Source organism: Abramis brama, assembly GCF_963993115.1.
Source record: "Abramis brama genome assembly, chromosome: 18".
Lineage (NCBI taxonomy): Eukaryota > Metazoa > Chordata > Actinopteri > Cypriniformes > Leuciscidae > Abramis > Abramis brama.
Genome location: NC_139980.1, coordinates 22,903,907 through 22,927,499, shown reverse-complemented (window position 1 = coordinate 22,927,499; position 23,593 = coordinate 22,903,907). Strand labels below are relative to the sequence as shown.

Sequence of the window (23,593 nt, the reverse complement as noted above, 5' to 3'; positions counted from 1 at the left end):
ACATTTGTATTTGAATTGTGTCACTATTATTGCGTGAGCGTTACTAAAGAGCATTGTAAAAACTGTATTTGCAGTTTCTTTTTCACGTTTGGCTTTTCATTTTAATATTGGCAGTCTTGCCTCGAGACTGTAGTGAAAATGAAATGTGAAATCACCCATTGCATTTTATTTTTCAATTTGACAGGGATAATGCTGTGAAAATGAAATCATTTAATTTCATTCTCAATTTTGTCACATTTTTTGCATACAGTTTTCTGTAATGAAATCGTTTTAATCTGGTTTTAATTTTAATCATTTAATTTATTTATTTAAATTTGGCAGAAAATGGCTTCCATAGTATCACGCATAACACTACAATCTAAAAATGCAGCGCTCAAGTTAAAAGAAGTTTATCTATTAAAAACGCATCTTGAGACCTTGCGTTTTTTCCCCATTCCACTCGTGTTTTTCAAAGCAAAAATCTGTTATGTGTGAATGGCCCCTCAGTCTGCCACAGTAGTGTTACCCTGTGGAGAATCTCTTGGCGTCTTTTAAAAAGGCCTCAAAGTAAAACTCATGATGTATTTCATATTTATGATACCATGGAGGAACTTTTGACTTTCTTTAGAATTTTTGCTGGAATATATGGGTTTCATTTTGTGACTCTTTTTGAAAGGGTGCCTAGAAGTTCTCTAGAGGGTTCTGATCTGAAGATCCCTGGTACCTCGGGGTATCTTTTTATTTTTGGATTTATAAAAGATGGATTATTTGTCTTTAATCAAGCTAGGTGCAATTAAATTAATTTCATTCTTATTGAAATCTGAGTGATTGTCATTTTAACAATAATATGAAATTTCTTCAGATAAGGAGGACAAAGCTCCCATTGCCAATGCTGGACGAGATGTAGTGGTCCAGCCTCATGAGGAGGTGTTGCTGAATGGCATTGAGAGTTGGGATGATAGGGAGATCGTAAACTACGAATGGAGCCTCATCCGTGGAGATGAATCTGTCAAGATGGAAGTATGAGAATATGATCAGACATGTTATGATATTAATGTTGTTGTTGTGTAATTATGTTTCCAGTTATGATGCTAAGATTAATTTAAAAGCTTATTGAAGAATTGTTTCTTTGTCATCTTAAATGGATAGTTAAAAAAAAAAAAAAAAAAAATCTGTCATTTACTCACCCTCATGTAGTTTTACACTTGACTTACTTTCTTCTTTAGAACATAAACATTTTTTGTCCATACTGAAGTCAAATGTAACCAAAACGGTTTGCTTACCAACATTCTTCAAAATTGTGACAGTTTATTTTTGGCTGAACTATCCCTTTAATTAGGATTAATTATAATTTTATTGCAATTTGGTGGAATGAAATGCCACTTTCCCAATGTGTTCTCAGTGGTTTTGCCTTTAAGACCCAGATTGGATGACAAGTAGCAACAGACTTGCTAATTTTTGTCACTCTGTTGCTTTATGGCATAATAGGAATAAAACCCAACATCTTATCTGTTTCTAAACAACTGCTCCACAGAAAACTGATTTGTCGGACCAGATAAGAGTGTCCAACCTGATGCCTGGGGTGTATGAGTTCAAACTGACCGTGACGGATTCAGCACACCATTCTGATTCAGATCAAGTTTCTGTCCTGGTTCTCACTCCTGACCAATCTGAGCGTGAGTTATCTTTGATCATGTTTTTCCCAACCACTCCCTGACTTTTACCTTTACCTTTGAATGAGGCTCAGGGTCTAAATGGCGTAAGCTTACAAATGACTCTGTAATGTAGTGTTGTTAGGGATGACTCTTTTTATTGTTTGAGAAGGCTTACCGCTCCCTCTATGAATGTAGAACCGGTTTGACGTGTTGCACAGTTTGAGTCACAGTTGCGCAGTATGGATAACTGCTCTGCTAAACAACACACAATATAGCAAGTACTTGACGAATTACAGCAAACAGCAAATATGTTTTAACTCATGGCATTCTCAACCTTTGGTACCATTTGCCTAACAGAGAGGTAAAAATAACTGAAGGATCGATAAAATGAAAAAGTGGCAGTGTGACAGGAAGCAGAATATTGATCATGTATTTTATAGTAAATTGCAATAAAGCGCAAAGACTGAAATCAGTGAAGAAACCATACATTTACAGTAAAATCACATGTATACTTCAGTACAAATGAGGTCAGTTTTTGCAACGGTTGAGTCATCACATTTATAAATGCTTTTTACTCCCCATCTAATCACCCTATTTATGTGACACATCCATGTCTGGTACATGACTACAGCAGCACATTTGTGTGATGCAGTATGTAATTGCATATTGTTTGATATCATTGAAGACAATGAAATTCTAACCTCGTTGGCAAAACATCAAAGTAGAGGAATATCCTCAAAGTAACCCCACATCTATGAATCTATTGCATCGCAAAAAAAATATTTTCTTAATTAGTATTTTGATCTTGTTTTCCAGGGGGAAAAAATCCAGAAAAGAACAAATTTACTTCACACAAATGTTTATATTGGGGAATTATTAAAATTATTATTATTATTTATTTATTTATTTATTTATTTAGTCATAAATCCTTAAAAATTTAGAAAGGGATGTGCTAAAAAAAAAAAAATCAATAGATAGGTACATTCTGCTGTGGAGCTCTCGCGAGCACCCTTCTGAAACCTAAAATTACGAATGGGACACCCTACGTGTCCCTACAAGTGCACAAGAATAGTTCTATTTGGGAGAAGGCCATTCTCTTCTTCCTTCTGATGGTTGATTAACATTAAGGCCATAGACAACAGTAGGAATATTAGGGTATGTTTACACGACGACACTGTTTTCAAATGAGAACTTTTTATGTGTTTTGGTCTTTCATTTACACGACAATAGCATTTTGTGGGCCTGAGAACACAAGCTTTTGAAAACTGTTTTCACAAAAGCATTTAAAACCTTGCACTTTGAAACCTGTGATGTCATGCACATGAGTAATGCATGTTCATGCATGCGTATTACATGTTTGTGGGATGTTTCTTGACAAAGTGAAGTCAACTACTGGCCTGGCATGCATAGTACAGGCTTTTTAGTTGTAATGTTGTCTAGAATATGACCATGTGTATTAATGAAGCAGCGACAGAAATGGAGGCTGAAATGAGCATCTTTAATCCGTGCTGCCGTCTCTGCTGCACAGTGAAAGACGTGAAGACACCTCATCACTGGACCACAGAGATGTCTACATTATATTAGAATTGTCTAGGCTTCCTCAGCGCTTGTATACACAGTGATACAAACAGTAATCTGTTGTTTATTTTTGTATCAATTCAAGGCTCTCTTTCTTTTTGGTTTTAGTGATTCTTGCTTATTCACTCTAAAAAATGCTGGATTGTTTCAACCCATGTTTGGGTCAAATATGGACAAATCCAACTGTTGGGTTTTAATTTAAACCAATGGTTGGGTTTGTCCATATATGACCCAAACATGGGTTGAAATAACCCAGCATTGTTAGTGTACTTAGTTTGTTAAAATCCCTAACCCTAAGTATTAAACTTACTGTATAACTGGTGGCCCAAATAGTGTGGCTTGTTGAGAAGAGGTGTGCTCTATTTTAAGCAATTGGCTAGTTCTATATGCCGGTCTAGTGAGTGTGTGCATATACCCTTCTGTTTTTGCCTGATGAGATAGCCGGGGAAAGATGAAAATGAACTTTTATGGATGTTTATAGGATCTACATAATATCACTTAAAATATTACTAAGATCTACACTCACCGGCCACTTTATTAGATACACCCTACTAGTTCTTGGTTGGACCCCCTTTTGCCTTCAGAACGGCCTTAATTCTTCATGGCATAGATTCAACACGGTGCTGAAAACATTCCTCAGTCCTCGACATTCCAGTGGTGCTCTATTGGATTAAGATAGTGACTTTGGAGGCCATTTGAGTTTAGTGAACTTATTTTCATGTTCAAGAAACCAGATTGAGATGATTTGAGCTTTGTGATATGTCATGTTATGAAAAAAAAAAAAAAAGGTTACCCCAGATAAAAAATGTGAACAACCATATAACAAACATTACTGCTTGTAAGTTGCACTTCCTAAAACATTCTAGAACTGTTGAGAACTTTCTGGAATTCTTTAGAATTGCTTTTCTAGAACAATCCAAATCTTGGTATGCATGTATAGGAGAGAGGGACCGATAGAGAGAGGGAGCTTTAGGAGCAAACAACTCAACTTGATACTTTTGATATGTTTTTGTAGTAATATATAATGTCGCACAAGATAAGTGGTACTACCTTACAGTAGAACAAGGCTATCTGGACCAATAATCTAGTGAGATTTCAGCAATCTCATAGAAGAGGAAGTGTGCCTTAAGAAGAATCTTCACTAGAAGAAAAGTGCAGATTGCCACTCCAAATGCAAATTATTGGGCGGTACCAGTTTCTTGGAGCAGAAATTAAAGGAAGGAAGGAACTAATAGTGGAAATTTCCATAGAAGTCACAAAATTGTGGAAGAATAAATTGAACTGTAAAATTAAGAATTAGAACCTTTTTCATTGTTTTTAAGCAAAAGTTCATCAATTTATGATACAGGAAACCTTTTATTTGAAAAATAGCCAAAAAGTTAAAACCCTAATGGGCACACTGTGGTCATAAAGGAATGGACATGGTCGGCAACAATACTCTTGTGTAGTCTGTGGTGTTTAAACGATGCTCAAATGGTACTAAGGGGCCCAAAGTGTCTACCACATATCCCCCACACCATTACACCACTAGCAGAAATACAATGCTTTCATGTTGTTTACACCAAATCCTGCCCCCACCATCTGAATGTCGCCAGTCTTCTATTGGTCAGTCTTCTATTCTACTGCCAATTTTGGTGAGCCTGTGTGAATTGTAGCCTCAGTTTTCTGTATTTAGCTGACAGTGTGTCACCCAGTGTGTCTCAAGGTTCAGCGTGTTGTGGGTGCAGAGATGCTTTTCTGCATACCTTGGTTGTAACAAGGGGTTATTTGAGTTACCGTTGTCTTTCTATCAGCTCAAAGCAGTCTGGTCATTCTTTTCTGACCTCTGGCATCAACAAGGCATTTTGCCCACAGAAGTGTCGCTCACTGGATATTTTCTATTTTTCAGCCCATTCTCTGTAAACCCTAGAGATGGTTGTGTGTGAAAATCCCAGTAGATCAGGCAGTTTCTGAAATTCTCAGACCAGCCCGTCTGGCACCAACAACCATGCTAGTTCAAAGTCACTTAAATCACCTTTCTTTCCCATCGTCTTTCGTCTTGACCTGTTTACATGGGGACATTTAATATTCAACAATATTATTGATCTGCCTTACTTCGGGTGGACGATGACGCAATTTTCTTCTAGAAACAAACTTTGTTGTATTATTTTCATGTTATCAATGTGAAGCTGCTTTGATGCAATCTGTATTGTAAAAAGCACTATACAAATAAAGGTGACTTGACTTGACATGCCTAATTGCATTGAGTTGCTGCCGTGCTATTGGCTGATTAGATACTTGCATTAACAAGCAGTTGAACAGGTGTACTCAAAAAAGTGGCCAGTGAGTGTATTACTATTATATGAGCCAATGACTTACAGATGTGTTACAGTCTGGTGAATGAAAAAAACAAATACTTTACTGTCCACAAAGAGATATTTGACTTGGACTCATGGTGCATACATAATGTCTTATTCCCCAACCAATTATGCCCATTGTGAATATACAAATGTTGAATAACTAAATTTAAAATGAAACCTAGCAAAACTATGTATATAAACAAGGTAAGACATTATATAGAAAATATTTTATTTCTCAAAAATATTCATATTACATGCACTTGTTATTTAACATTTTAACTGTAATGGTTATACACATTTTTAAAATAAATTCGGCTTCCCTTATAACTATAAGAATAACCATAATTAGATGTTTGCATGAAATATCCTGTAAACATTCAATGTTTGTCCTGTGAGATATAAGCTACAATTTTTTTTTCCATAAATATTTTCTCAATTCTATATATGTATTTTCACATGCCTTCATCAATTTTCTCCATGGATTTTGTCACTACATATTTTACATTTACACCTTGTTCTCTTTGAATCAACTATCTTTTTAGATAAAAACAAGGGCCGTAAAAAGTAGCAAATTTATTTTATTTTTTGTTTAATTTAGGTTTGTTACTTTTAATATAGTCAAGTAAAAATATAAAAGTTGTCTTCATCAGATAGTTAGGATATATTTTACTCGTAGTAGACAGATAATTATTTATGAAATAGATGCTCTTTACTCATCTCACTTGCACAAAAACAATTGCAGTAATTAATAGAAACTCACAGAGGAAAGTCAAACATTATATGCAAACCTACAATAATTAAATTTCATGTTAAATAATACAAACAGTTATATACAAACAGCAATAATAGTGTTACTAAACCGTACACTGAGTCCATATCCCAGGCATTAGATCTTGATGAGGGTTGTGTTGCTCCACGCTGAAAGAGGAGGCAGTTTTTGAGTAGGTTAGTCACCCAGCAGAAAATCGTCTCTCTGGAAATTGTATATTACACAATTGAGCGTTTTGTATGAATGAAGAAATCTCCTGTGGATCCCGCAGAATCAACAGTAGAAAGAATGAAAGATAATCTCCATATTTTGAGAGGTACACAATAATGTAAGGAGGATGTTTTCTCGTGTCTCTGACAGACCATAATTTGTAAATCCCATTTTTTTTGATATCCAGGATCAGGGAATCCATCATCATTTTTGTACCGGTTTTTCAAAGCAAAATAGGATTGGATCACCCTGATCCAGATACACACTTTCAGATTATCAAATCCGGATTACCAATGGGGTTACATTTCACAATGTCTGATTGCTATGTGAAGAACAACAGGTAGAAGAGTCAATGTGGGTTACTTAAAGTGTTTTATTTGAAGAGAAAGAACATGACATAAACAAACAGGTAGAAGAGTCAATGTGGGTTACTTAAAGTGTTTTATTTGAAGAGAAAGAACATGACATAAACAAACAGACATCCCCTTCCATTTTCAATTTCCTCTAAACAATCAGACCCCTACGGAGGCACTAAAGGTACATGGTGATGAAAGAAAAAAATGAAATCTCAATCAGCAAAATTATATATTTGAATGCTTTGCGTTCTCTCGCAAAACTTTTGCTTATTGAGTACCTTCAGGGCATGGTGCCGAAGACATGTACTGAGTTTTGTAACGATATGCCAATGCATTCGTAAAATATAGCAATATGCAAAACCGTTGCAGTTATAGCTTTGGATGTTTTTTTGTCATTTTGTAATTAAAATGACATCCATGTTTTTCAAGGTACACCAATGTCATCATGGACTATGGTAGCAACTGAGACAAAGATGCTGCTTGTCAATATTGAAGTCAATCAGACTAACGGTACTGTAGTTAGAGCCAATTTCATGTTTTGTTCAATTATAGCGCCACCAAGTGGCACAGTCCCATTGTTTTTTTGGTTTTTTTGTGTGTGTCCTCAGAGTGACCCCATATATAAGCATGTCAAATTTGGTAAAAATATTTTTAGTTATAGATATTTTTATTTATGATTGGTGCCTAGTTAGCCAATGTTAGTTGAACAGATAATAGAAAGAACTGCTGTGAGACCACTGAATAATTTAAAAGGAATTTGTAGTGTTCATTGAAAATACAGCAGCAACTGTGCCCACAAGGAAGGGGATGGAAGTCCTTCTGTGTGGATCATCAGTCAGTTGAACTTGTTGGGCTGTTGCATTGGATCGTCAGCCTGTGATGGCACTCAAAGTCCAGGTGTTGTAGTGTATGGGCTCCGTTGTTTCTTTGCATATCATTATGCAGTTTTTATTGACAGTCATTTCACTGTATGTAATTCACAAATTAATGCCAAAATGTTTAATATTCGCGCTGTCAATGCATTAATGTTTAAGATTAATTAAATCGTTAAATCTTGTATTTGTAACATGGTATCTGCGAAAAAACATGGTTACCACATTTGTACAAAAATAAAACCATGGTTATTTTTTGTAAGGATGTTTATCAGTCAAATTAATTTAAAAATGTAAATTTAATACGTATGAAATATCAGTAGGAGAAAAACACTGTTAATAAGACGAGCACTGGACTACAGCAGGTTAGTCGTGAAATAAGTTTATTTATCATTCAGAATGCACATTTGGAAGGAACATATAACATTTTAGCAGGTTGAAGATATGAGATGTGAACGTCATCAGTTTCAAAACGCATACACCAACGTGCTCCCGGTTCCAGTGAAATCATAAAACAAAATGCACACCCTGTGTCCCTGCTCTTGATATACAATCTCTGCACATCTTTGGTTTTAATGAGAAAAAAATATGAACTATTTGAGGGCGAATTCGATTCCAGAACCTCTGGCACGCTTAACAAAAATTCTACCACCTGTCCATTAGGACACACTAATATGAAATGCGGATCTATGTATTTATTCACTGATGTAAATACTCTCAAGACTAACAATTTATTGTATTATAGAAGATGCAAGGATGAAACTATCACATTAAGCATGAGTTCTTGTGCTATTGAAATTGATCATTATTTGTTTTTTGTTTTTTTTTACCTAATGAGAGTTTCGTTGTCAATGGTCATGGCTCAATTTTGAAATTAAGTGTTGCATTCTTCTCTTGGGCGTTTCAGAATTCTGGACTTTTAGTGTCAATTACAGTCTCTTTACCTGTCTAATAATTATGCAAATCTAAATATAAGGTGGTTTTCACTTTAAGCCACACCTTCCCTCATGAACAATTACATATTGAATGATTATATACAATCTTAAGAGTAATTTTTGGAGAAGTTTAAAGTTTGGAGTTGGGAAAATGGTAGGAAAAATATGTTTTTCTTCATGTCTGTTGTAGTTCTCAAAACAAATATGGCATCAGTGTTGCAGGTTGGATGTCAGTAAGATAAAACGTCTTTAGTTCTTGTGTCTTTTTACTATATGGCATGTCAAACCCGCAGGATATCTTATTGAAGAGCTGCTGCAGATGGTAAGATTATGGCTACATTTATGGAAGATGTAAATGTAAAAGCTGAATGCAACGAAAATGCATTTGCAATGTAATTACATGTGATGTACCCTGCAAATAATCGTATACTGTATTACTCTACGAGGTCATTCAAGTGCTGTTGAAGATTTTGGGGATTTTTCTTTTTATTCTGCTCTTGCTCTGTGATAAAGACAACACACTTTGATGCTGTGATCTGCTCAACCAAGTTAATCAACAATGTTTTTATTTTTGAACTTTTTTCAACATTTATTAATTTCTAATCTTTATTAAAATCCTTAACTGATGGGTTTGTAAAGAACAAAATGCAAGAAATTACAGAAAGCATTTTTAAATATGCCTCAGTTCGTTTTAAAATGAGGAAAATTTTTCAGTTTCCACAACTGAAGGTATAAAAGCTGTCAAATAAATCCAGCTTAAAGTACTATCCCCAAAGAGATTTGTTAATGAAAGGTGTAAATGAGTCTGTAACACTGTTCATAATGTGGGCAATAAGGAGATGTAAACCAACTGAATTTAAACATACATTTGATTCACAAAATAAAATGCCGCACATGAACGTAAAAGAAACCGTCCATGGAGGGTTTTGAATTGGGCCAGTGGCCACCAACATCTATTCAGGAAAATTACAAATCTAGTTTGTTTCTGCTTTTCTTATGTCATGACTCTGTTCTATTCCATTTACCACTAGGTAACTGTTTGACCCCTAAAAAGGTGGGACCCTGCAAAGGTGCTTTCCCTCGTTGGCATTACAATGGTGCATCCAGCAAGTGTGAGCAGTTCGTCTTTGGAGGGTGTAAGGCAAATAACAACAACTATCTCTCCGAAAAGGAGTGTTTAAATGCCTGTAAAAACATCAAAGGTAATGCACATCTCATTGTATTGTGGCAGTGTTGCACTATTGGTTTATAGGAATACCTAAATATGAAAACTGTCCTTATTTATTTGTGTGCTAACACAGTATGCTGTTTTTTATCTCCCATGGAAACACTAAAGAGAAATTTGAAGAATCTTCACTTGGTTATTTACTTCACAATGACAGTTAATAGACCTATTAACTGTCACACTATAATAAAAGCATCATTAAAGTCCATTCTACTTTTCAACTCTTCTAAAAAATGTATGAAATGGTGTTGTTTAATTATCTGGTCACACTTTATATTAGGTGTCTTTAACTACTATGTACTTGCATCAAAAAATAAGTACAATGTACTTATTGTGTTTATGTTGTATTATAAAAATCTTGCTTTTATTAAGGTGGGCTATGGGTAAGTTTAGGACAGGATTGGTGGTATGGTTAGGTTTAAGGGTGGGTTAAAAGGTAAGGGAAGTGTAATTATAGATGTACTTACAGAAATTAATTACAGCTGTAATGCAGGTAATTATAATAATAAAACATGTATGTACACAATAAGTGCATTGTATCAAATTATTAACTTAAATGTTAGTACATAGTAGTTAAAGACATCAAATATAAAGTGGGACTGATTATCTTTAACTCTGCTGCAGTTCTTAAATCAAATGTGGCATCAGTGGTTCAGGTTGGACAGAAATAACATTTAATTTAATTATGTCTGATTCCCATACAGCATGACTTTAAACCTGCAGAATATTTAATTTTAAGAGCTGCCACAAATGGGAAAAGAAACCATGAAAAAAAAACAAAAAAACATCCCCTTTGGTGTTAACAGAATATTACAGAATATGAGTGCAAAATGAGGGTGGGTTTTGGTTCAGCTACTCTATATGGCCATGCAGACATTTTAGAGAATTCTATGCTTGCAACTTTGTTTGCTCCAGGTCCTTTTCTGTTCCAAAGTGATATTGCCCCTGTGCACAAAGTGGGTTCATAAAGAAATAGTTTAGTGACTTTGGAGAAGTCGTCGCTTTGACTGGCCCCTTACCTGAAGCCTTCCAGAACACCTTTGTGATGAATTAGTGGAGAGGCAACCTCCGAGCCTTACCTCATTGATGCTTGTGTCTTGCACAGTTAAAGAGATTCCTCACCCCAACATGAACATTTTCTCATCATTTATTCGCTTTCATGCCGTCCCAAATGTATATAAGAGATTTTTAGAAAAATAATCCATCTCTACCCAAGTGGATGGGTACCTCAAAGCTGACACCTCAAAAACCATGCAAAAAGAAACTGAACCCCAGTTGATGAATCAATGTCTTATGAAGCAAAACGATAGGTGTGTGTGAGAAAAATACTAATATTTTTAAACTATCACTTTGGGGGAGACCTGATCTGGCCACTGGATGGTGTTGGCTCTGACACGCGCACACACACATTTTAATTTGCCTCTCCTCTTTTACCGCTATGGTCCGGGTGCACACGAGACCCATAGCACTTGTTCATTCAAACTCAACGTACGCATCGCCCCCGCTACAATAAACTCACATCGCATACACATTCAAGTATAATTACCAGTTGGTTGATATATGTTGAGTGATTCCAGATGCTGAGGAGGTTGTTGGTATCTAGGGCTAGCGCTCCGTCTCGTCTCCGCAATAATGGCGCCATCCGGGATGGATGTGTTGTGTGATGTGGCAAATGTTGTTAGGTTTATGTTAATTTCTTGTTGGAAATCTCAGAAGTGAAGACTAGGAGACTTGGATGTATCTACAACTGGATTCTTTACTGAGAACGTGTTGTTGGTGGCTGCAGTCATCAAGTCCAACTAAGGCAGGCATGCATTGTATTGGGCTTATGAGATATAAGTACTGCCCACTAAATGCCTATAAAATACAATGTATTTCACCTTAGATTTCCAAGTGATGTTATGTAAGGAGGTAGGATCCGCAGATCTTAAACCTATTCTTATAATGCAATCTAATACAAATGTAAACCTTCTTAAGTCCATTCTATAACCTATCAGTCAACATAAGTCCAATCTTCCAGTCATGTATCTTGAAAAAGTTACAGGCACATATCACTTATTCTGTGTCGTGTCCTAGATTTAAGTAAGTGTAATAGTTCTGATTTAATGACGAAGAGAGGGGCTGCTTCAGAGTAGCAAGCAGTAGAAGCTGATTAACATTGTTAATTTCTCTAAAGTTCTTTTAGTTTTTTTTCTACACTACTGTGGTAAACCTGGACATTGGATGATAATGACAACTGCCCTCTCTTAGGACATTTAAAGGGGTATTATGCCCTTTTACTAAGTCTTGATTTTGTTTTTGGGGTGTAGCCTACTACAAAGTTTTCATGCTTGATTTTTTTTTCTTACACATTATATATATTATGTTATCCACCATTTATTTGTGATATTTGTCAGAAAACTAAGGTAATACAAACTGTAATCGATCACAAAACCATGGTTAATTTTCCCAAGGAGCGGCGAACCATCTTACAAAAGCGAGAGCTTACAAAAGCGAGAGCTTACAAAAGCAACAGAAAACAAGCTGTTCTCCTTAAAATGTGCAGCGTGCACAGATAAATGTTGGGGTTACAATTAATGTTGTCAAAAGTACCAAGTCGGTACTGAAATTTTAAAAATGTGATGCTTTGAGCGCTGTTGAGCAGAATAATAAACACATCTGACTTGCCAATGTGCTCAAGCGCTCATCGGATATGTCTGTGATTGGCTACAATGATCAACGCACGGGAGAGTTCCAGAGCACACGGAAATGTTTGCAAGTTTTTTAAGAAACGGGAGCGGGAGCTTTTGAAAGCACAAGCAGCCGTCTATCAGTGGACTGGTCCGCCGATAGACGCCTGCTTTCAAACGCTCCCGTCTGTATCTGTGTAAGCGATCAGTGTAGCCAATCACAGACATATTTGATGAGCGTGTGAGTACAATGGACAATCAGAGGTGTTTATGATTCCGCTCAACAGCGCTCAAAGCATTTCACATTTTTTAAATTTCAAAATTGGTACACTCTTTTGGTCTTTCCAAGCTGAGACATGGATGCAGAGATTTGCCTCCATTCTACACCAGTGCATCAGTGAGGTCAGGCACTGATGCTGGGTAAATGGCCCTGTTGGGGTACGGGTCTATGACTTCTGCAGGCCTGGCAAGTTCATCCACACAAAATATCAGTATGGATCTCGCTTTGTGTTCAGGGGCATCTTCTGTCTGGAATAGACAAACTGCTGCAACAATGTTGAAAGGACACCTTTTTCTTGAATGCCATTGTATGGTGTGGCATTAGGATTTGTCCTCACATAAATTAGATTATCATGTGTATTCCTTTAATCCTTTAAGACATTTCCTTTCATTAAATCCTCAATCTCTCATGGCCCATCAGAAAGTAATGTCTTCTCAAATGTTGTCTGTCTGCAGAAATCCCTGGTGGAGATACGAGAATGGGGGCTAAGGAAGGTATGTTTGCTTTCGATCTCCCCTCTGCCAAAAACTTCCCCCAGAGTGTGTTGCTCGTCTCAGTCTGTGGTTTTGTCTGTGTGTGATACAGACTGTTCTCCTTCATGTGGAGAAGAGCAGTTTAAATGCTCCAACAGCTGCTGTGTGAAGAAAGAGTTTGAGTGTGATGGACTGCAGCAATGCAGCGACAGTTCTGATGAGAACAACTGTGAGCAATGTGAGACTCGGCACCGTAACCACACACACACACCTCATGACATGTACTCCGTTTCTAAATTTACTTCTTTTACTTTTTAGTGAATAAAAGCCTGAGTCGACTTCTTAAGATTGGGGTGAATAAAAAAGGTGAGTTTTATGTAGTGCTGAGAAATTGTAATTGTATTGCCGTGACACACCAAGCCAATGGTGGGCCATCAATGAGCGTCTGTCAGGTTAGTTTTGCCCAGTTGAGCTTGTTGAATCGGTGTCAGTGAGAGAGAGAACTCTGATTGGCTGTGCAGACGGCACAGACAGAAGGCTGTTATAATTCTACGTCATTTTACCTGAGCATTCCGATATGTAAATATTTTCATAAAATGAGCTGCCTGGAATGAAGAAGGTGATTAGCATGATTGATATTCAAAATGGTAAGCAAGTGCTGCTTTGTTTATTGTGTTGTCCTAGTTTGGGTTTCTCTTTTTGAATGAAGAATGTAGACTATTGATACCGGCTGATATAAACAGTTATTCCATTACATACAATACATGCTAGTTGTCAGTTGCCTGTAGTCTTTGCGGTATGTTGAAGCACAGACTCAGCCGACCTGAGATGACGACACAGTCGGCTTTCCTCTCCACTAGTTCTTTGACTTTGGCTTGTCACAGCCTTTACACACCAGCAGCCTTATTAGGTCATAAAAGGTGCAATAGGTGATTCTCTACAGAAACATTTTGTTATGCTGGTTGAAAGTCTCCTCATATCCTGATAGCAATCACTATGTTAAGCGTCTAAATGTGTTTTTATAAATATTTATCACCCGTGGAAGACTTAGGACCATAAAGTGTTCGTACAATCATTGCATTTGTTCCGAAGGAAATAATGTGTTCCCTGTCAGGCAACGTGTGTTTTCACACCACTGCGCAGCCTGTTCACACAGACATCATATGTCATCAGTGTGTTTCACGTACACTGTGCTGACAGAGCGAGAATGGCAGTCAAGCGTTACTGTGGTATTGTGTTACTCACTGAACTGTAAAGTTTTCTCACCGGTGAATGACACATGATGTAATCCAATAACGTTGTCTCTGGTCATCTCTCTTCTGGTCTGTGTGTGTTCATGTGTTTTGGAGGAGACGAGGCTTTGGACGGCGATTTGCAGTAAAGGCGGGATGCTAGCAGGCTAAAGTTTTTCTTTTATAAAAATCATAAAAATCATAAGAAGAAATTTAGTGGAATCTCCTGGCTATTCTTGTCTATATATAAATAAATAAAAAAGCTGTCAAGCTGCAATAAAGGCAAAAACCAAAAGATAAAACAAGATAGTCCATACAGCAAGGCTTTTGGAGCAATTTGATTGAATGGACCAAATTTTCCTCTCCACATTTGCCTATTTTATGAAGTAGTGCTTTTAGTTTACATGCATTGTGCAAAAGTTTGATGTCAAGAATGCTCAAAGCTATTAATTCTCTCACATCACAACTCATGACAGCATTTTGATGATGTGGAAGGTCTGATGAGCTATTGCATAGTGGAATTTTAGGTGGACGATGCCTTTATTAGGGCCCAAGCCCTGAAAGGGCGAAGGCCCTATTGTTTTCGGTAGGATTATTAGGGCCCAAGCCCTGAAAGGGCGAAGGCCCTATTGTTTTCGGTAGGATTATTATTATTATTATTATTATTATTATTATTATTATTATTATTATTTTGTCAACCTTTCGGCCACTTTTGGGGCCCTTAACATGCTCGAAAACTCTTGAAATTTTGCACACAGGTCAGAACCCGCGGCCATCAGGGCCGGACTGAAGCTGGTACCCGGGCGTGGCAGGGGGGCTCGACAGCGCCCCCTGGAACGGGATCCGAACACTTGTCCATAAATCAGACACGCTTGCATGTAATAATATGAAACTCGGTACACATATAGAACTCATCGGGCCGAACAACTTTCGTGCTCTAAGTTTTACGCCAGCCCAACAGGAAGTCGGCTATTTAGGGTTGTTTGGAAACGCATGCTGTGGAATTTAATGTACTCCTCCTAGGGAATTCATCGATTCGCCTCCAAACTCGGTGTGCATGAAGTCAAGACATTGAGGATGCTAAATTGCGGACGGATTTTTGATATCTCGAACGGTTTGGCCGTGGCGAGGAAACGAATTTATGGCGAAAAAATGAAACAGGAAGTGTGTTATAACTTCTGCATACATTAACTGATCTTGATGAAACTTCAGCAGTGTGTTCGTTGTAAGAGGCCGATCGCACAGATGTGACTATTGTGAGTCAAAGTTATAGCGCCACCAACAGGCAGCAGGAAGTACATCACTATTAAAATGCTTTGAAATCACTGTCTTATTTTTACCAGATTTGCTTCAAACTTTATGTGTACAATGTAGACACACGGCAGATGTAAACCTGTGAAAGGATTATTGATATCTTAGATACTGTTGCCGTGGCAACGCATCAAACTTTAATATTCTTTTTTTATGCTTTTGAGACTCTTAACATACTTGAAATTGCATGAAACTCGACAGACACATCACATTTATTATCCAGTAGACATGTGCAAAGTTTCAGAAACGGGCGTGGTGAGGGGCTCAGTAGCGCCACCTTTAGTCATAAGTGGGGGTGTTAGTTTTATCAACAGCAACAAAACTTGGTATGTGTATTGTTCTCATCAAGACGGACAACTTTCTAATTTACATGAACCATCTCTGACCAACAGGAAGAGAGATATTTTGGTTTGAATGTGGATTTTCTGAAGAATTTTCTCTCCCTCTCTGTGTCTGTGTGTGTGTGAGGGGAGGGGGGGATTTGACTATTGCTTTTATATTGTTAATCAAGGTTTCAGGGGCTTTTGGGGTCCTTAACGTGCTCAAAAACTCTTGAAACTTTGCACACAGGTCAGAACCCACGGCCATCAGGGCCGGGCTGAAGCTGGGACCCGGGCGTGGCTGGGGGGCTCAACAGCGCCCCCTTGAACGGGGTTCTAAAACTTGATCCATATATCAAACACGCTCGCATGAATTAATATGAAACTCGGTACACATATAGATCTCATCGGGCCGAACAACTTTACCCCGGTCAAGTTTTACGCCAGCCCAACAGGAAGTCGGCTATTATGGGTTGTTTGGAAAACGCTTGCTGTGGAATGTGAAATACTCCTCCTAGAAAATTCACCGTGCCCCCTTCAAACTCGGTGTGGATGTAGTCAAGACATTGAGGATGCTAAATTGCGGACGGATTTTTGATATCTCGAACGGTTTGGCTGTGGCGAGGAATCGAATTTATGGCGAGAAAAGAGAAACACGGAAGTGGAATAACTTCTGCATACATTAACTGATCTTGATGAAACTTCAGCAGTGTGTTCGTGGTAAGAGGCCGATCAGATGGATGTAGCTATTGTGAGTCAAAGTTATAGCGCCACCAACTGGCAGCAGGAAGTGTGTCACTTTCAACATGCTTTTGACAAAAGTGGGGGGGTTAGTTTTAACTACAGTAAAGAAAAAATAGTTTGTATATTGTTCTCATCAAGCCGGACAACTTTCTAATTTACATTCAATAGCTCTGGCCATCAGGAAGTCAGATATTTTGGTCTGAATGTGGATTTTTTTGCAAAATCAGCCTCTGAATTTTTAGCCACTCCTCTTAAACTATTTATTTTATTCGTACCAAACTTTTTCAACATGATGAAACTACATTAAATATGCTAAATTGTGAATGGATAATAAATATCTCAAACGGTTTTGCTATGGCGAGGGATTAAATAATGTCCAAAAAGGAAACACTAAAAATCTTCTAAAAATGTAATTATATACCATTTATTTCTATATAAAAGTATACAAATATCACAACTAAACCCATTTTATTCTGTTTTTGCAATTCAAGAAGAATGAAAAAGTTAAAACAGGCTATTTAGTGCTATTTGGTTCAACAAAAAAGCAAACATAGGGCTATACTGCCCTCTTGTGTCCAAAAGGACATCAAAATAGTATATAAAACTTTTTACCAGGTAGGCCAATATTGTATTTAAATATACATGTATTAGGTATGTGTCTGAGGATATTTTCCCACCGGTTAATCGACGTGTGACACGAGTGGGTGCTTTTAAATCGCTAATATAATAGTGTAAGAAAAATAATGATAATGTTGCACACACAAATCACACACATGTGGGAAAGAATGATGCTTTTAAACAACACTAAACCGCCATTAGGTGTCGCCAGGCATCCATCTTAATAAGCGAGTCATTGATTCATTCGTTCAAACGATTCGTTCGAATGAGTCGATCATGATTAAGACAGATGTTTATGGATTGATCATTCAATCTTTGAGTCAACCGATTCGTTAAAAATGCTGAATCGTTCAGTTATGAGAAAACACGTGATGCGTGATGGTTCTGCCGTGATCTTTGTTTAACTATTTTCGCTGCTGAAACAGAACAAAAACAGTCAACATTGCATCTAAAATGTAAGTGACTTAATTGTAACTGTTTATTAACCTGTTGTATGAAATCTAGGGGTGGGAGAAAAAATTGATTCTTAGATGCATCGCGATGCGGACGTGGACGATTCTGAATCGATTCACAAATGTCAAAAAATCGATTCTCTAAAAAAATATTTTTCTAATAACGTAATATTGACGGAAGGCAAAAGGCGGAACTCTAAGCGGACGTGCGTGCAGTCTGTGGCGCGCACATAACAGAGAAGTTTCTTCTGCTCACCAAGGCTGCATTTATTTGATTAAAAATACAAACAAAAACAGTAATATTGTAAAATAGTATTCCAATTTAAAACAGCTGCTTTCTATTTTAATATATTTTAAACTGTTATTTATTCCTGTGATCAAAGCTGAGTTTTCAGCATCATTACTCCAGTCGTCACTGTCACATGATCCTTCAGAAATTATTCTAATATGATGAAATATATACTCTAATATATATTCTAATATATATTCTAATATGATGAAATATATACTCAAGAAACATTCATTATTATTTTAAATGTCGAAAACAGTTGTGTACAGTCTTTGATGAATAGAAAGTTCAAAAGAACAGCATTTATCTGAAATCTAAAGCTTTTGTAACGTTAAACACTACCGCTCAAAAGTTTGTGGTTAGTAATAATTAAAATTTTATTTTTGGGGGAAAGAAATAAAATAAATCAGTACTTTTATTTATGAAGGATGAGTTAAACTGATCAACAGTTACAGTAAAGACATTTATAATGTTAAAAATATATATATTTGAAATATATGCTGTTCTTTTGAACTTTACATTCATCAAAGCATTTTGAAAAAAAAAAATCTGTACACAACTGTTTTCAACATTGAAAATAATAATGAATATTTATTGAGCATCAATCATCATATTAGTATGATTTCTGAAGGATCATGTGACACTGAAGACTGGAGTAATGATGCTGAAAACTCAACTTTGATCACAGAAATGAATTACTATGTAAAATATTTTAAAATTGAAAACAGCTGTTTTAAATTGGAATAATATTTCACAATATTACTGTTTTTGTTTGTATTTTTAATCAATAAATGCAGCCTTGGTGAGCAGAAGAGACTTCTCCTAAAAACATTAAAAATCTTACTGACCCCAAACTTTTGAACAATAATATATATATATATATATATATATATATATATATATATATATATATATATATATACATACATATATATGTATGTGTGTGTATGTATGTATGTGTATATATATATATATATATATATATATATATATATATATATATATATATATATATATAAATATAGCTGCGAGCAGCGATGGAGGGCCAAAGCCGGCGGTACCGCCACCGGGTTGCGGTGCCACCGGCTTGGGCCCGTAATCGCTGCTCGCAGCTATATTTATTATTATTATTATTATTATTATTATTATTATTATTATTATTATTTTGTCAACCTTTCGGCCACTTTTGGGGCCCTTAACATGCTCGAAAACTCTTGAAATTTTGCACACAGGTCAGAACCCGCGGCCATCAGGGCCGGACTGAAGCTGGTACCCGGGCGTGGCAGGGGGGCTCGACAGCGCCCCCTGGAACGGGATCCGAACACTTGTCCATAAATCAGACACGCTTGCATGTAATAATATGAAACTCGGTACACATATAGAACTCATCGGGCCGAACAACTTTCGTGCTCTAAGTTTTACGCCAGCCCAACAGGAAGTCGGCTATTTAGGGTTGTTTGGAAACGCATGCTGTGGAATTTAATGTACTCCTCCTAGGGAATTCATCGATTCGCCTCCAAACTCGGTGTGCATGAAGTCAAGACATTGAGGATGCTAAATTGCGGACGGATTTTTGATATCTCGAACGGTTTGGCCGTGGCGAGGAAACGAATTTATGGCGAAAAAATGAAACAGGAAGTGTGTTATAACTTCTGCATACATTAACTGATCTTGATGAAACTTCAGCAGTGTGTTCGTTGTAAGAGGCCGATCGCACAGATGTGACTATTGTGAGTCAAAGTTATAGCGCCACCAACAGGCAGCAGGAAGTACATCACTATTAAAATGCTTTGAAATCACTGTCTTATTTTTACCAGATTTGCTTCAAACTTTATGTGTACAATGTAGACACACGGCAGATGTAAACCTGTGAAAGGATTATTGATATCTTAGATACTGTTGCCGTGGCAACGCATCAAACTTTAATATTCTTTTTTTATGCTTTTGAGACTCTTAACATACTTGAAATTGCATGAAACTCGACAGACACATCACATTTATTATCCAGTAGACATGTGCAAAGTTTCAGAAACGGGCGTGGTGAGGGGCTCAGTAGCGCCACCTTTAGTCATAAGTGGGGGTGTTAGTTTTATCAACAGCAACAAAACTTGGTATGTGTATTGTTCTCATCAAGACGGACAACTTTCTAATTTACATGAACCATCTCTGACCAACAGGAAGAGAGATATTTTGGTTTGAATGTGGATTTTCTGAAGAATTTTCTCTCCCTCTCTGTGTCTGTGTGTGTGTGAGGGGAGGGGGGGATTTGACTATTGCTTTTATATTGTTAATCAAGGTTTCAGGGGCTTTTGGGGTCCTTAACGTGCTCAAAAACTCTTGAAACTTTGCACACAGGTCAGAACCCACGGCCATCAGGGCCGGGCTGAAGCTGGTACCCGGGCGTGGCTGGGGGGCTCAACAGCGCCCCCTTGAACGGGGTTCTAAAACTTGATCCATATATCAAACACGCTCGCATGAATTAATATGAAACTCGGTACACATATAGATCTCATCGGGCCGAACAACTTTACCCCGGTCAAGTTTTACGCCAGCCCAACAGGAAGTCGGCTATTATGGGTTGTTTGGAAAACGCTTGCTGTGGAATGTGAAATACTCCTCCTAGAAAATTCACCGTGCCCCCTTCAAACTCGGTGTGGATGTAGTCAAGACATTGAGGATGCTAAATTGCGGACGGATTTTTGATATCTCGAACGGTTTGGCTGTGGCGAGGAATCGAATTTATGGCGAGAAAAAAGAAACACGGAAGTGGAATAACTTCTGCATACATTAACTGATCTTGATGAAACTTCAGCAGTGTGTTCGTGGTAAGAGGCCGATCAGATGGATGTAGCTATTGTGAGTCAAAGTTATAGCGCCACCAACTGGCAGCAGGAAGTGTGTCACTTTCAACATGCTTTTGACAAAAGTGGGGGGGTTAGTTTTAACTACAGTAAAGAAAAAATAGTTTGTATATTGTTCTCATCAAGCCGGACAACTTTCTAATTTACATTCAATAGCTCTGGCCATCAGGAAGTCAGATATTTTGGTCTGAATGTGGATTTTTTTGCAAAATCAGCCTCTGAATTTTTAGCCACTCCTCTTAAACTATTTATTTTATTCGTACCAAACTTTTTCAACATGATGAAACTACATTAAATATGCTAAATTGTGAATGGATAATAAATATCTCAAACGGTTTTGCTATGGCGAGGGATTAAATAATGTCCAAAAAGGAAACACTAAAAATCTTCTAAAAATGTAATTATATACCATTTATTTCTATATAAAAGTATACAAATATCACAACTAAACCCATTTTATTCTGTTTTTGCAATTCAAGAAGAATGAAAAAGTTAAAACAGGCTATTTAGTGCTATTTGGTTCAACAAAAAAGCAAACATAGGGCTATACTGCCCTCTTGTGTCCAAAAGGACATCAAAATAGTATATAAAACTTTTTACCAGGTAGGCCAATATTGTATTTAAATATACATGTATTAGGTATGTGTCTGAGGATATTTTCCCACCGGTTAATCGACGTGTGACACGAGTGGGTGCTTTTAAATCGCTAATATAATAGTGTAAGAAAAATAATGATAATGTTGCACACACAAATCACACACATGTGGGAAAGAATGATGCTTTTAAACAACACTAAACCGCCATTAGGTGTCGCCAGGCATCCATCTTAATAAGCGAGTCATTGATTCATTCGTTCAAACGATTCGTTCGAATGAGTCGATCATGATTAAGACAGATGTTTATGGATTGATCATTCAATCTTTGAGTCAACCGATTCGTTAAAAATGCTGAATCGTTCAGTTATGAGAAAACACGTGATGCGTGATGGTTCTGCCGTGATCTTTGTTTAACTATTTTCGCTGCTGAAACAGAACAAAAACAGTCAACATTGCATCTAAAATGTAAGTGACTTAATTGTAACTGTTTATTAACCTGTTGTATGAAATCTAGGGGTGGGAGAAAAAATTTATTCTTAGATGCATCGCGATGCGGACGTGGACGATTCTGAATCGATTCACAAATGTCAAAAAATCGATTCTCTAAAAAAATATTTTTCTAATAACGTAATATTGACGGAAGGCAAAAGGCGGAACTCTAAGCGGACGTGCGTGCAGTCTGTGGCGCGCACATAACAGAGAAGTTTCTTCTGCTCACCAAGGCTGCATTTATTTGATTAAAAATACAAACAAAAACAGTAATATTGTAAAATATTATTCCAATTTAAAACAGCTGCTTTCTATTTTAATATATTTTAAACTGTTATTTATTCCTGTGATCAAAGCTGAGTTTTCAGCATCATTACTCCAGTCGTCACTGTCACATGATCCTTCAGAAATTATTCTAATATGATGATTGATACTCAAGAAACATTCATTATTATTTTAAATGTCGAAAACAGTTGTGTACAGTATTTGATGAATAGAAAGTTCAAAAGAACAGCATTTATCTGAAATCTAAAGCTTTTGTAACGTTAAACACTACCGCTCAAAAGTTTTGGGTTAGTAATAATTAAAATTTTATTTTTTGGGGAAATAAATAAAATAAATCAGTACTTTTATTTATGAAGGATGAGTTAAACTGATCAACAGTTACAGTAAAGACATTTATAATGTTAAAAATATATATATTTGAAATATATGCTGTTCTTTTGAACTTTACATTCATCAAAGCATTTTGAAAAAAAAAAAAATCTGTACACAACTGTTTTCAACATTGAAAATAATAATGAATATTTATTGAGCATCAATCATCATATTAGTATGATTTCTGAAGGATCATGTGACACTGAAGAGTGGAGTAATGATGCTGAAAACTCAACTTTGATCACAGAAATGAATTACTATGTAAAATATTTAAAAATTGAAAACAGCTGTTTTAAATTGGAATAATATTTCACAATATTACTGTTTTTGTTTGTATTTTTAATCAATAAATGCAGCCTTGGTGAGCAGAAGAGACTTCTCCTAAAAACATTAAAAATCTTACTGACCCCAAACTTTTGAACAATAATATATATATATATATATATATATATATATATATATATATATATATATATATATATATATATATATATATATGTATGTGTGTGTATGTATATATATATATATATATATATATATATATATATATAAATATATATAAATATAGCTGCGAGCAGCGATGGAGGGCCAAAGCCGGCGGTACCGCCACCCCGGCACCGGGGTTGCGGTGCCACCGGCTTGGGCCTGTAATCGCTGCTCGCAGCTATATTTTTTTCATTATTA

At 36.6% G+C, this 23,593-nt stretch overlaps 1 protein-coding gene across 4 annotated transcripts in view; it reads left to right on the top strand.

Annotated features, from left to right (window-relative positions):
* The window catches only part of spint1b (serine peptidase inhibitor, Kunitz type 1 b), a 29,684-nt gene that overhangs the window by 3,665 nt on the left and 2,426 nt on the right, over positions 1-23,593 (top strand). Inside the window, exons 2-7 of one of the 4 annotated variants that reach the window (XM_084091123.1) lie at positions 842-999; positions 1,514-1,655; positions 9,725-9,895; positions 13,323-13,361; positions 13,453-13,578; positions 13,659-13,706. In XM_084091123.1, the coding sequence (XP_083947249.1) occupies positions 842-999; positions 1,514-1,655; positions 9,725-9,895; positions 13,323-13,361; positions 13,453-13,578; positions 13,659-13,706 (684 nt within the window). The remainder of the gene's footprint in view (positions 1-841; positions 1,000-1,513; positions 1,656-9,724; positions 9,896-13,322; positions 13,362-13,452; positions 13,579-13,658; positions 13,707-23,593) is intronic. The other 3 variants (XM_084091125.1, XM_084091124.1, XM_084091126.1) reach the window with 3 other exon arrangements.